General features: G+C 41.0%; 1 protein-coding gene across 1 annotated transcript; it reads left to right on the top strand.

Annotated features, from left to right (window-relative positions):
* The first annotated feature begins 984 nt into the window (after window positions 1-984).
* Window positions 985-14,402, top strand: LOC146694370 (uncharacterized). The gene is made up of 14 exons (XM_085430518.1): window positions 985-1,069; window positions 3,362-3,676; window positions 3,882-4,190; window positions 7,454-7,738; window positions 7,825-7,960; window positions 8,757-8,920; window positions 9,006-9,287; window positions 9,419-9,718; window positions 9,816-10,100; window positions 10,181-10,343; window positions 11,248-11,408; window positions 11,567-11,642; window positions 13,221-13,248; window positions 13,355-14,402. The coding sequence occupies exons 1-14, from the start codon at window positions 1,003-1,005 to the stop codon at window positions 13,499-13,501; spliced, it is 2,718 nt and encodes a 905-aa protein (XP_085286644.1). The 5' UTR covers window positions 985-1,002; the 3' UTR covers window positions 13,502-14,402.
* The last annotated feature ends 108 nt before the right edge of the window (window positions 14,403-14,510 follow it).

Consider the following 14,510-nt stretch of genomic DNA (forward strand, 5'->3'; position numbering starts at 1 on the left):
TTGATTTAAGGTCAGAGTAAGCGTCAGGTTAGACAAGTAGTAGCTATGGTGGAGTCTTCAGGAAATGTAAAGTCCTGTGAAGTAATGGAAACACTACTCTGTATGGGTGTGTGAGTATGTGAGGTTGAGAGCGAAAAAGGATGAGATATCTACCATTTTCTTTGTTGTAAAGCCAGTTTCATAGCCTACAAAAGCTCTCACTATGGGTGGCAGTTTCATACCGGATAATTCAAAAACAGCCGTTACAAACCACACGATCAAAAAAAAAAATGTGTTGACAGAAATTTTTCGGTTAGGTCATTTCATTCACTGTCTTCCTCTTGTGGTCCACATGAGTCAGTGCCAAAGTGAATCAACTTTAGAGAAAGATGGCAACCTCTGACAAGCTGTGCACTGCTGAGCCTCTGCAAGATTCGCTGTTCTCTACCACAATTGTTTGGTTTTTATTTTTCCTCGTAGGGTGGTAAATTATGCTGAGAAAGAGAAGAAAGAAGAAACATAAAACACACAGAGTCAAAGTGAATTAGAGGAGCATTATGCCACGAAACAATGACCAGAAGTGAGTGATTTCACAAACTGCAGGGCATGAATGATAGCGAGCTGTTTCGCAGACAGGCAGTCTCTGCAGGCCCCAGGCGGGATGGGATGCATAGCTTTACCACTTCCCAAGATACTGTGCTATATGAGGTGGCTGAGTAACTGAACAGACGCATCCTGTATAGCGATGCTGACAAAAACAGAACTGTAAGACATGTGCAAAACACACAAGAGAACACCTACTGTTGCAAACTGAAGAAGTTGCTTTTAAGTGTGTGTGTGTGTGTGTGTGTGTGTGTGTGTGTGTGTGTGTGTGTGTGTGTGTGTGTGTGGCTCACACAACTGAATATCAGCTGTAGAGGGTGTGTGCCATAAACCATAAACCACATAATACACACACCCTTTAAATACCATGTGCCCTGCATGCAGCTGGTCTATAGTTCTGCTTCAGTCAATGACACCACCATGGGATGCTCATGGCTGTTGATTTTGGGTCTTCTCTTACATGTTGCTCATTCTTTGGAAATTCTGGGTAAGTCTGCAGAGTTACAATCCATCTGTTGCAATCAGCTGTTTATGTGTTCATTTTACTGGACCTTAAGCTCTTGTTTAACCTGAGGCATTTATACCCAGCAGTGCTACTGGCTTTCCTTACTGATTAGTCCAACTATAATTACAAATGAGCAATAAAACTACACACTGGATGCATCACAAAGTTCTAAATAATACATTTTTCAGCAGCACATTCCTGATTGTATGTTTGTAATGTCAACCTGGCAGGCAACTCTTTATTAGGAATCATATGCGCTTCCTCGGTGTGACCACTGCATTTTTTTTACAGGCTTTTAAAACTAATATATGAGGTCTTTAACATTTGGGGAAAACCCTCTCCTGGCTGTACTTATTTAAAGATTCTTCCCTTTGATTTGGTGCAGTCCTTCATTCTGCAGAGTCACCGAGACTTCCAGCTGGAGATGAAAGTTTAAACGTGTGAAAGAGCTTCATTTTCTAAAGTCGAAAGTCTTTATTTGTTTACCACATCCCTAGTCTGCAGAGGAAGGTGTGCTTTGTGCCACTGGTGCATTGTTGCTGTCTGGTGAGAAAAAGAAGCCCCTGGGACTCAGGAAATATGATGCAGTAGAAGAATGTGTGATTTTTCTTTCACAGTTATTACTTAGTTTGTATCCTTAAGGTGTGCCTTCTCCATTCTTGGCTGACATTTATTTTGGCACTAACCTGCAAGGGCAAATGAATTACAAGCCCACCAGGCATAATTGAACTGATATAGCATATTTATTTCTCTTTCTTGCTTTCTCTTCCTCTTAAAAGGCTCTGGAGCCTCTCCACATTGTTTCCATTTGCTGTGATGTATAGTAAGACCAACAGCATTAACAGTGCTTGATGCAAACAGTTTAGACTGCAGCAGCCGGCTGCATATTAAGAGGTTTTCAATGAAGTAGTGCAGCAGTAAGCTGTCGTCATTTTACTCATCATGTACCTTAAGCTGAATAGAGGTTCTTGGCTCCAGCTGACTGGTAGAGCAAGCTGTGTCCTTAAGTGCACTTTGATGAAGTCTGGGGAGGAAGCAGAGAGAGAAGGGGACTTGGTATGCATTAAAGTCTGCACACTGTCCTCTCTGAGAGTGCTAAAACCTGCCAGCCTATATTAAATGCCCTCTCCTGTCAAATGCCCTAACTGTGGCTGATTTCTATAAGATCTGGGTGTGGATCTTATTTTGGATGGTTTTCATTTCATTAACATAATGGAGTCCTCCATCAGATACACAGGCAGGAGACAAGGCTGCATTTATTTATTACTGTCACTGTGTGCAAGTTAACCTCTTGTCTTTTGCTTTTTCTCTGTAAAAACAAATAATTTACCAGAATTTTACAAAGTGAAGACAATTAATTCGCTTAATCTTTTATTGATCTTTTATTTTAAAAAATATTATGATCCTAGGGTTTGGGGTTTCAGTTTAGGGCCTGTTAAATTCTGGGAATACTGTTTTAATTTCTTTATTATTCTAGACTGTGAGCTTTGCTTCTGGTGATATTATTATGAATGAGTCTTTAATTTCTGTGTTTATTTTATGGGTGACTTATAGTTTCCTCTGTCATCTTTCTGTGCCTGAGAGTCTTCTCCTCCCTGTTATTCTTTCTCTTTTGGCTACTTCCTTTGAGGTCTGGTTATCTTTCATGTGATGTATTAGTTTCACTTCCCGTCTCTGACTGTCTTCACCTGTGTTAATTACTTTTACCTGTGTCTCATTCTCATCCTGTTTTTCATTCTGCCGTCAGCCCTCGGTGTATAAGTAGTCCCGTCTTCATCATCGTCACATTCCCTGTGTATGCTTCCCTGTGTGTTGCCCTCTGAAACTCTTCGTGTTCTCCTGTTTCCTCACTCCTTGTATTTTTGGATTTTCCTGTTGGATTGTGTTACTTTGTGGATTAAAAAAAGGAAGCTTGCTCGTTGTCGACGCAGTCTGCCTTCTCTGTTTCAAACTGAGCCTTAAACTTTTCATTTTCATCCAGTTTTCTTTTCAGTTACTTTTACTTGTAACAAATTAAATATAGTCTGTTTGTCTGTTTTAGCCTTATTTTTATACGATTTTATGTCTTTTTTTAATTGAGAAATGACTGAGGAGTTTATCACTACTGACCTAGTTAGTCTACCTCTTTGATCACAGTTTTACTTAACTAGCGACAGACAATAGGCTGAGTCAACACAACAAGTAGCATCTATCACCCTGTGCCCAGTCCTCTCATCAAACCCATTCCCCCTCAAGGCATTTCTGCTTTCTCAATGTTTTCTGATCTCTCATTAGGTTCGAGTGAAGAGCCTTTTGAGAGCATCACAGCAGTCCTGGGAAAGGACATGTATCTGAGCTGTATCTATCTGGGTGACGATCCTGTTGACAGCAGCGAGTGGAAACAACAGATCAGTTCAAAAAAAAAAAAGCGACTGGCAGGATTTATCAATGGGAGACCATTTCAAAGAGATAACTTTTCACTCCCAGTTTCTCTCACCAACCTCACAATTCAGATTAGGGTGACCGGTGTGGAAGTAGAAGGACAATACACCTGTGAGTTTGAATCACTTGAAGATACTTACACTGGCACTGTAATCGTCACTGTAGTAGGTAAGCTACGCCAATAACATGTGATTTCTTTTCTATAATCGACTCACCTCTGTGAGAACAAATAAGCCCGATGAAGTTGCCACAAACAGTTCTAAAATTAAAAGGTGTTAACTGATGCACCACCAGATTTTAATTAAACAGATGCATTATTATCCTGAGACATGCCTATGTCACTCAACGTGTTTATTTTTCAATTTGTTCACAGTTCAACCAGAAATCAACATCACTCTGAATGCAGAGACCATAAATGGGACTCACTATCAGTCTGTGTTATGCTCTGCCATCAATGGCAGGCCTGAGCCCCAGATCAGCTGGTTGGTGAATGGGTATCCTCCTTCAGATTTCCCCTTCATCGAGGTTGTGAATAACACCCTTCCTTCAAATGACACCTTCACCGTCAGCAGCGTCCTCCGCTTTCCCACCCACTTGCAGGAGGAGGACAACGTGACCTGTGTGGTTGAACACCGGACCCTCCCACAGCCCGCGGTCACCACAGTTAGGGTGGAAACCTACAGTAAGAGCATCAGAGTTGTTGTGTTTTTATGTCCCTGTTGCTAGGTGGTGACATATTGTGTTGCATTACCACTCATACGTTTGCAATCATGCATCATGACTCAGCATCTTGCAACACAATAACTTTCTCCTGCTGAGTTTTTACGCAGCCTGTTCCTTCTCACTCTGCTCCACATGCACAGTGACAGACCATAAATCACGTTGCACAGTGCTATGCATTCATGTGGGAATGCGCTCTTCCATTGAAGCTGAGTATATGGAAGCAAAAATGAAGCAACGACCCAGTAACTAATTAATAACAGTACTGTAATATGGTGCAGTGTACAGTTTAATGGCTCAAGTCTAGCAGGTCAAAAGATGCGCACCTGCATCTGTTGACCTGATGAAAATCCGACTGCATAACATTAAAGCTAAAAATCCAGCATCCCAGTTAATCACGATATTTTGTTTCATAGATTTCATCAAATCGTTAAAGCTGCTATAACCAATATCTTGATATAAAAAGCGCAGGACGGGGGGTCAAAGTAACGAGTCCGTACTTTACCTGACTCTGCAGTTCTTCCCAGGTCCACTGAGCATTTTAGCATTTGGGTCATGATATGGGGGTTTTTTTGTTGTTGTTTTTTTTAGGGCAGCACCTTTCTGTTTTATCCACAGCACTGCAGAGCTGCAGGAACATGTTGCATTTAGAGGGTGCAGTGCGGATGACCAATACGAGCAGAGCAGCACTCTGAGTTATTACAGAGCTGATAAAATGATAAGTTAGTTTTTCATGATTGTAAGTTAAAAACTTTAAAAAAATATATTAAAAAATATATATATAAAATATAATCTTGGTCTATGAAAGCATAATAATAAAAAAAAAACATTTCTGATGAAAATATAGGCTAAACACACATACAGAAACCCCAAGCTCACAGGAAAGACAGATTAATACAGCAAACATCAATATAAAACCATCCACACTGTAATTTAGTGCACCTGCAAAGACTCACTCTTTAGCACAACCCTCATTGACACTGTTATAGAGTCAGTAATGATAATGAGCAACCACAAAGCAAACAAACATTATACCTCAGCAACTTTGCACTGACTGTCATGAAAGCGTGGTTACCATGACGAGACCCCTCACACTGTCAGTATTCACAGGCAAAGGCAGGACGTCGGATCATTAACTACACCTAGATGCTTTAGCTCTACTGGTATTGGACCAAAGCAGGAAAGATTTCTCATACTATAAAAGTTTTCTTTCACTCAGGATGAAAAATTTCACCATGTCATGTACATGTCATTGCTAACTTAATAAATCTTAGCTCCTTGCTCTCTTCCCAGCAAATAAATACCCTTAGTACATGGACTGTCGTCATATGTAGTGTAGGAACAGCTGCTGAATCCGATGATCTGCCATCCATCTGTTTACAATGATGGTGGTGATCACACTGATCAGAGACATGACAAGCTCGAAGCAACCTAAACCTGCTTTTTCCACTTCAAATCCTAACATAGAAAGATAAAAGCTAAATGCATTTAATTTTTATTCAGTAAGACTTAAAATGACAGATTTTCATGTGGTCATAGAGCAGGGGAGCTGTGGGCCATTTTTGCCTGACTTTTACACCCAAATCAGATCTACGTCATAACTTCATAACTACGTCATAACTACGTCCTACTTCATAACTTATCCCATAACCAGAACTCCGTCACAACAACTTGAATTACACAGCAGGTTGTGGTGTAGAGATAAAATGAGTTTCTGATTACTACATATGAACACAGAAGTCTAAATGAAGCTGTATGTCGATCAGCATATTTTTGCATCTATATTAGTGGCCCTTGCTGGCTATTTAAAACACCATGTAGTCCATGAATTTCACTCACCGAAGATGCAAATTCAAAAATGAATCACACAAATTTAAAGTGAAAACACAAGAAAACAGTCAGTATAATATGGTGGTGGTAGTGTGATGATCTGGGGCTGTTTTGCTGCGTCAGAATCTGGAACTTGCTGTGGTAAATGACCACATTCATTCACCACAGAATGTCGGGCCATCTGCTTGTGACCTCAAGCTGAAGTGCACTTGGGTTCTGCAGTAGGACAATGATTCAAAACAAACGAGGTCCACCTCTGAAGATCTTAAGAAAAACAAAATGAAGACTTTGGAGTGGCCTAGTCAAAGTCCTGACCTGAATCCGATTGAGATGCCTTGGCATGATCTTAAAAAGGCAGTTCATGCTTGAAAACCCTCCAACGTGGCTGAATTAGAACAATTTTGCAATGATGGGAGGGTCAAATTTCCTGCACATGGCTGTAAAAGACTCATTGCCAGTTATGACAAATGCTTGATCTTAGTTGTTGCTGTTAAGTGTGGCCCAATCAGTTAGGTTTAGGTTTAGGGGGTAATTAGTTTTTCACACATGGACGTGTAGTTCTGGATTGTTTTTCCCCTTAATAATAAAAACTTCATTTAGAAACTGCATTTTGTGTTTACTTGTATTATTTTTGTTTGATGATCTGATTGAAGTGTGAAAAACATACAAAAAGTAGGCGATCGGGAATCAGGGGCCAAGCACTTTTTTACACCACTGTATATGTTTGGTAACAAAGCTTTAAATGCTCTCTTCATACAATCATACTAATATGTACAGCATTACAGCCTCTTACTGCTCTTTCAGTGGCAGACCTAGTAACAGTCCTATTAACGTAAGCCACACCACCCAGTTCATTTGTCCATAATACATTTCCACTTCACTGAAGCACAGCAGCTTAGGTCATTTTCAAACTGCAGTGGTTAAATGCAGACATAACTTTATGTGCATTAACTCACTCCAAATGTGTGCACACCCCTGTCCAGCACCCAATTTATTATGAGGTGTTAACCCACTTGCTCATTAGAGGCATTTGACTGTTGCGTAACACCAAAACTTTTACGTATTTGATAATAGACTCTGATCTATGCTGATTCCTCGTATTAAAGCCTGCGGTTCTCTCAGCTTTGGTTGGGTAGCAGCTGGGCCAGACATCTGCTCTCAGCTGCAGCTCAGCCAACAGATGGGACAGGTGATAAGCCTAAGTCAGCACTCTCCAAACCCAAGCAGAAGCTCCTCATGGCGTGTGTTTAGCTAACATTCAGCTCATCCGGCCCCAGCTTCCTATTTAACCAAAACACCCTGAGCCTCTACTTGCTATCTGACTTTTTAATTTGCTGGAAAAAACATTAGAGCTTGTGAAAAATAACTCTTCTCGCCCTTCTTCCTGCTCTGCAGCAAGGCCAAATGTGACTATTAAAGCAGAGATGGTACACCAAGAAGACGGAAATGATTTCTGGGTGGTCTCTTGCATTTCATCTGGAGGGAGACCTGACACTGACATCTCTTTGGCTTTGAACATGGCTGAAGAGCTGGCGAGAGAGAACGACACAGACTCAGACATACAGAGAGTCTCAGTCCGCCTCCCCGTAACAAAATACGGGGGTCACAACATCACTTGTGTGTTTGACCATCCTAAATTTACACAAAAGGAGTCACAAGCCCTAACACTGCCAGTTTTCTGTGAGTACAATCAGTGTTGAATAAACTGCTAATGCTCAAGAGGTAACAGAGGAACAGAGTTTGTTTTTGTTTTTTTAAATCTACAGATTTGGCTCCAGGTCAGTTGTACTCAGACTTGGAAGGGAACAGCAATGACGTGGAGCTGCAGGAAGAGGAGACTGAAGCTGTTATCAGACTCGAGGTCGAAGGGAACGTGCCACGCTACAATGTTACCTGCAAAAAGTAGGAAATATTTGGTGTCAAAGGACTACTACATCAATTTCATATATTATAGAAGCGTTCGAACTCTAAAAATGATAATTATAACAGACAGACTGCGTTATGAGCTGGCATGATGATGAAATTCATCATGTTAGGGAAGGTTAAGGTTGAGAATCTGATACAAAGTAAGTCCACTCCATTATTGTGCACAAATAATGGAAAATAATGTGCAAGACAGATAAAAATGACTTATTAAAAAAGTATGGGGAAATTGCCCATTAATGACAAAATAAAAAGTATATTCATCAGTAAGTGCTCGTACTGTGTTTGATTTCCCTATTTTACCGTATTAGGTGCAGTTGTTCAACTGTGAATCAGTGCAAATATCTAATCAGCAACTGAGTGAATTTAGGTCATGGTCGAGTAACCTGCAAAGAAACATTTGTTGGTGCTGGATGGGCTGGTTCAGATATTTGGGAAACTAACCACATAACCAAAAGAAAAGGAGCAAAAATGAACAGTACCTGCAAAAATAATATGCTTTTACAAAAATAAAAACAAGATTCAGTCACACTTTTTTCATGTATATATACAGAGAAAGAATATACACATCCTCCACAGGATATGTAGGTAGTTTCAGTGGTGGCATATTTGGTGGCATAAAAACCACAAGTGACTGTAAGCAGGAACCATATTTAGATACATTTTCTGATTCAAATGTTTATTTATTCAAGCTTTGTTTTCCTTTTGTATTCTTATATTAAGACAAATGAAAACATTTCTGAATTCCTGCATATTTTGCATATTTGCCCTCCAGAGATGATGGCCCCTTGCCTGAGAGTGTGAAGCTGGTGGACAAGAGCCTGAGACTCCAGGGCCCTGTGGATCTTCAACACGCTGGTCTTTACAAATGCACCTTCTCTTATCAGCACCTTACAGCAGTGCTGCGGTTCAATGTCACTGTTAAACCTATACAACAAGGTAGGTGAAACTCTGCTTTGACCTTCTCTATCATCTGACTATGAAATATTGATGTGAACTCTTCTCTCTATACGTTTCCCATCAGTTCCTCCTACAATACAAGTTGATTTGCGGACTGAAGATGGACACAGAGTGATTGAGTGCTCAGCAGATGATGCTGTTCCTGCAGCCAACATGTCCTGGCTTCTACCAGAGGGTGTGTCTGAAGACTTTTGGTTCAACTCCACTTCTCATAATGGAAGCCACTCTGTCAGGGGGTTTGTACTCCTCCCTCCCTGCTTGCCTTGGGAGCTCACTGCAGAGTGTGTGATAAATCACCCAGCATTTGAAAAACCAGAGAACAGAAGCATAACACTCCCTCTTTGTGGTATGTTCAGCAAATCAACCAACCAACCCTAATTTCTTATCAGTAGCGGATATATGTGGCCATACATTAAATTTTTTTCATCAAGTGGAAGCCCTCCACTTCCTGTTGTTTAACTTCTCTTTCCTGCACAGCTCACCCTAACATCACCGTCAACACCAGCACTGAGTGGAGACAAGGTCTGAAGTACACAAAGGTGCAATGCTCTGTGGACAGCGCCCCTCCGGCAGCAGTTATAACCTGGCACGTAAGGAACACCAACAACAGCATCGATAGCCTGGTGGAGACCAAACAGCAGGCTGATGGTCTGGTATTTGCTCGCAGCTCTGTGCACTTCCTGTCCTCTCTCTATGCCGGTCAGAATTTGACTTGCATAGTAAAGCATCCGAGCCTGGAGGCAGAAGAGGAAAGAATAATAAACATCCCCATGCACAGTACGCTAGTCATTTCTTAGAAATATTACCTTCTATGACACAGACAACCTCACGCGGTTGCTCATCCCCTTCCTGACACCCCCCTTTTCTTTTTCAGAAGCCCCCCTGCTGAGCGCATCTGTGGTGAGACAACAAGACTCTCATCTCTGGCTGGCAGTGTGCGAGTGCACAGGGGAGTGTTTCGAGACAAACCTTGCATGGGACCTTCCCGAAAAAAATGAAAGGCAAACCTCTGTGCACTCAGAATATGAAAGAAACTCAATGAATCTCAGGGCGACTTATGAATTTCCGCTGAACCGTCATGAGGGGCAAAACCTGACTTGTGTGTACCATTTTGAACCAGGGGTCACACAGAGAAGGACTGTTCATATGCCCAGATACTGTAAGAGCAACAGAAACAATACTCGATTGAACACTAACGCACAAAGTTCATCTTAAATATTTCTACTGTTTTTTTGCCAGATATCTCTTCTCTGAGAGTCCTGAACTTCACGACTCCTCTGCAAAGCCGCTACAGCGATCAACCTGTTGTATACAGACTGTCCCTCGACAAGAATCGTCACAACCAGAAAATACTGCTCGAAATTGAAGGCAACGTGCCAGAGTACGAGCTCAGCTGTAAGAGGTGCTGTATCCGGTGTTTCAAACCACCTGTTCACAATGAGGAAGCTGAACATAGTGCACTGCACAAAAATCTGTGCTCCCACAATTAAGAAGTAGCTCTCTGAAAATATCAGTTGAGTTATTTACATAAAGAGCTTAGTGCAATAGCCAACAACAGCAAGGAGACAGTTTAACTTTGCTTTATCTGGGAGCAGGCAAACAACTAAAAACAGCACCTTTAGTACCAGGTGCATTAACTTTCCTACTGTTGTCAAAAAAACAGTAGCCTGTCCAATTATAGTCTCAGCTGGCAGGAGGTATATCTGTTATCTACCACCTAATCATGATCAGGAAGTTCCTGTGAACACACAAAATTGAGTGTTCCCACAGTAGTAGAGGAAGTAGAAGAAGCAACACATTGTCATAGAGCACGATTTATTAGGGGGTATTTTACCGTTTAAATAAAGGCAAATAATTACCCTGGTTCTGTCCATTTGTACATTTTTTGTTGATTTTTTGTAACCACGTGTGAACAACTTTTGTAATGCAGAGTAATGTGCAGAGATTTCTTAACCAACTTTCCACCTGTTTTCAGTCTTTCAGATGATTTTACCAGCTAAGAAATGATCTGGCATGTAATGTCTATAATGGAAACTTCTACACTTTTGGTTTTGTTTTGGGGTTTTTGGCACAATGTGAAGCGTTAAAGTGAGCTTTAGGGATAGTGGTGCAGAGCCAGCTTAGCTCTTTCCCTGCTTCCACTCTGTAAGCAAAGTTAAGCCAGTTACCTACAGCCTCCTATTTACTGTACAGACATTAGAGTGATTAGAGTTTTATTTTTAACCCTCAGAAATACAGCACATGGCTATATTTCCCCAAAAATGTCACTTAAAGAGAAACTCAGTTGTAAATCCCTGGTATTTCAGGAGTGATGGCTCATTTGTGCAAACGGAGGGATCTGCGATGATCTTCCAGTCAGAGCTTGCAGAGCTGAACAAAGGCCTGTACACCTGCTGGGCATCCTTCTGTCACCACACTGCTACAGTCAGCTTTCAGGTGGAAGTCACAACTAGGCTTGAACAGCTCGGTACGTGTCTGCCATGATGGGCTTTTGCACTCAGAGGAACATGACACAACAGAGAGCTCCTGATAATATCGGCATGCTTACGTGCGTAACCAGTTTCACTGTGAGGTTTTCTGAGATGTTTAGCTGATATCAGTTTCTTTGTGTGCTTTGTGTTGCAGCTCTCACATCCATGATTTGCATCTCTTCAGCATTAGCCCTCGTTCTTATCTCTGTCATCATCCTCTGTGTGTGCTGGTGAGTTAAGCGCTTCCACAGGTGACAAACAGCAACTCGGCAGGTGATGCGCTGACGGGCAAATGAGGGCAATGTTGCCGATGGCACAGAGTGTACAGAGAGTACTAGACAAACAGGATGTGTGGATCGTTAACCCAACTAACCAAAACCCCAGTACCAAGCTGTTATTCACAAACAGGAAGTAATGTGGCTGAAGCAGACAGGTGCCTCTGCCACCACAGCCCTGCTTGCAGACAGGTAGAGGCTGTTAGGCAGTCAGAAAAACAGATTTATTTTCCAGTTTCCTGTTCTGGCTTTTAGCGGTGTTACTTCTGGCAATTTGTGCAGCAGACTGCTGTTCGCTGGCCAATTATCATCACCGACACTTTGCAAAAGGGAAGGTGAAATGTGCAGAAGGTCCACATGTTCGGAAGTTATTAGTATAATAAAATTCAAGTTGCCATTCACCAGTGGAAAAAAAATCCACAAATTCATCTCTTAATCCTGTTGCTGTTGGAGAAAGAGTCACATCTTTTAGTACTGATGTGGGATATCTTTCACAGTCCTAGAACTGTTAATGGTTTCTGCCTCCAGAAGCTTCCACATTTCCACATTCACTGCCAAATCTAACTTCTCACAAGAATGTCTGTCAGGATCAGATCAAGCCCCGCTGTGAATAGAGCTGCACAAGAGTGGTTTACAGGTTATTTCAATACGCCTGTCACTCTGACCGGAACATTTGGTGAAGGTGCCATTGGCTGACGGAGTCTAGGCACGTTATCGCATGCTCCAGTGGGAGGGTCCTGTCAAGTTAATTTGGGAAGGTCAGGCACCCAGTGAACAACAAGAAAACATGACTCCCCACAGAGGAAAGTTATTTTGGGACTAATGTCAACCCCCCACTCCTCTTTCCCTCATCTCCAGTGCTGCATGAGGACATTTTTTTTGTCAGCAGCAGGACATCACTGGGTTTGTGTCACTGAGGTCGCAGTGTACAAAGTGAGCGTCTGCTTTTGACACCAGAGATCAATGATGAAGGCTTGGGTCACCACTCGTATTCATTGATATTCCCGTCACATATAATGCATTCACCTCTGCAGCTTGCTTATTTGAATTGACTCGGTGTGGCCAGTTATGTCACAGTGCCATCTAGTGGTGAAATCTCTCAAAAAAAATTTAAAACGGGTTTATTTAAATTGAACTGAATAATTGTCTTTGGTTCACCAAGTCACAAATCAATTTATATAAAAAAATACTGATAGTCATCAAGAGTCATTCATTCATATACATACATAAAACATTAGCAAAACTACAGAAATCACATCACAGCATCTTGTTATTCACTATACTAATTGGATTTGGCACAAAATGCATCCTATAATGTTGTCCTGGGGCCATTTGATCAAATCTGATTAAAGAGGGCGTTCTTAGTCAGCAATAGACTGAGCTCTCTGTAAGGCAGTAGTGTGATACAGTTTATCTAATGAGATTTTTCCAGCTGTTCTGACAATCTTGTCCAGTTTGTTCCTGTTTGCCACAGTCAGGTTGCCATACCAGACTGAGATAATTCACCATCAACCTCTGTTTTTTGTTTTATAGTCAAAGAAACAGCAGGAAAGAGCACAAGGTACATTTAAATATGATAATTTTCTCCAGCTTTGCTAAGTGTCTCAAATCCAAAACTAAATTGAACTCTTTTCCTCCGTATCTCCATCTGTCTCCGTATAATTCAGGAGGAGTATCTCTCAGCCTTGACATCCCTCATGCAGGACCCCGGCTCCCCTGAGGTGAAAAAGCCAGCAGTAACAGAAAAAGACAGCAAAGAGGGCACTCCTATGGTCAATTACTCCATAGTCATTGACGTCAAGAGTACAGTGTGAAGACAACAATGCTTTGTGGGGCTTTTTAAACCACATCCAGTTGTGCACAAACTAGGTGTGGCATCTTAATGGAACTGTAGCACTCTTTTTTTCCAAGTGTTTTGTTTTTCTGTAGCATTGAAGTAAAAAACTGTGTATGTATATATCCTGAATAATGTGAGATTTTGAGCAGATTAGCATTGATGACTTTACTGTTTAAACTAAAGACTGTATAAAGGATGTACGTAGTCACCCCTTGATACTAGACTCCACATTCTGAAGCCTCTGTGCTTTTTGAGCCATGACCTCACATATTTGTACTAGAGGGTGGAGTGCTAACAAACTATTCATATTCATAAATTGTAATATATCTGGTAATTAGCAGTAAGTCACAGACTAATAAAATACTCATTAGGCCATAATACTAGACTCCTGCAGGAGACACAAACCCCTATGGGAAAATTAAAGCACCTGCCCTAGAGAACAAGGGGGCAGCTAATAGTATCTTTTTATCAGGCCATAATACTAGACAGCACAAAAAGTCCAGTTCTGTGACAGAACAGGTTACAACTATGTCTGCAGACCCACACAACGTAATAAGATGGATGACTTATTTAAAATGATTAAATACCAAATTAAATACAAAATGCATCCACCCTTGAGTTGTTATGAAAGGGAAAAGCATCCATAGAAATCAAAACTGTTTTTCTTTTTCACCATCCTGTAAATATTTCAACATGAGTCACTCACTTTTGAAGCACTTAGGAACTGCAGTTTGGGGCACCTGCCGGCTTTTTTATTCAAATGCATAAAATTTGCACTTTTAGAAAAAAACTAAATCTTACTTGAATTTTTCATTATTACAGTTTCTTTTCAGATGTATATTTTTTTTGATCTGTCAATAAAGTGATTCCAAAGTAAATATCTTTCATCTTTAACTTCTTAGTTTTAACAAACTCATTACAAGCACAGCAAACAGTCCCACATACTGATGACTGTCACACTGCTCCAACATGAAAAAAGTCCTTCT

Source organism: Copadichromis virginalis, linkage group LG14 (genome assembly GCF_057382275.1).
Source record: "Copadichromis virginalis isolate Kocher_CV1m ecotype Utaka linkage group LG14, C_Virginalis_male_GT1.1, whole genome shotgun sequence".
Lineage (NCBI taxonomy): Eukaryota > Metazoa > Chordata > Actinopteri > Cichliformes > Cichlidae > Copadichromis > Copadichromis virginalis.

Excerpts from the sequence above, each read along its gene's own strand:
- LOC146694370 (XM_085430518.1), top strand. The coding sequence starts at position 1,003 with ATGGGATGCTCATGGCTGTTGATTTTGGGTCTTCTCTTACATGTTGCT. Across the intron at positions 7,961-8,756 it reads TACAATGTTACCTGCAAAAA|AGATGATGGCCCCTTGCCTG; the intron begins GTAGGAAATATT and ends TTTGCCCTCCAG. Across the intron at positions 13,249-13,354 it reads ACAGCAGGAAAGAGCACAAG|GAGGAGTATCTCTCAGCCTT; the intron begins GTACATTTAAAT and ends CGTATAATTCAG.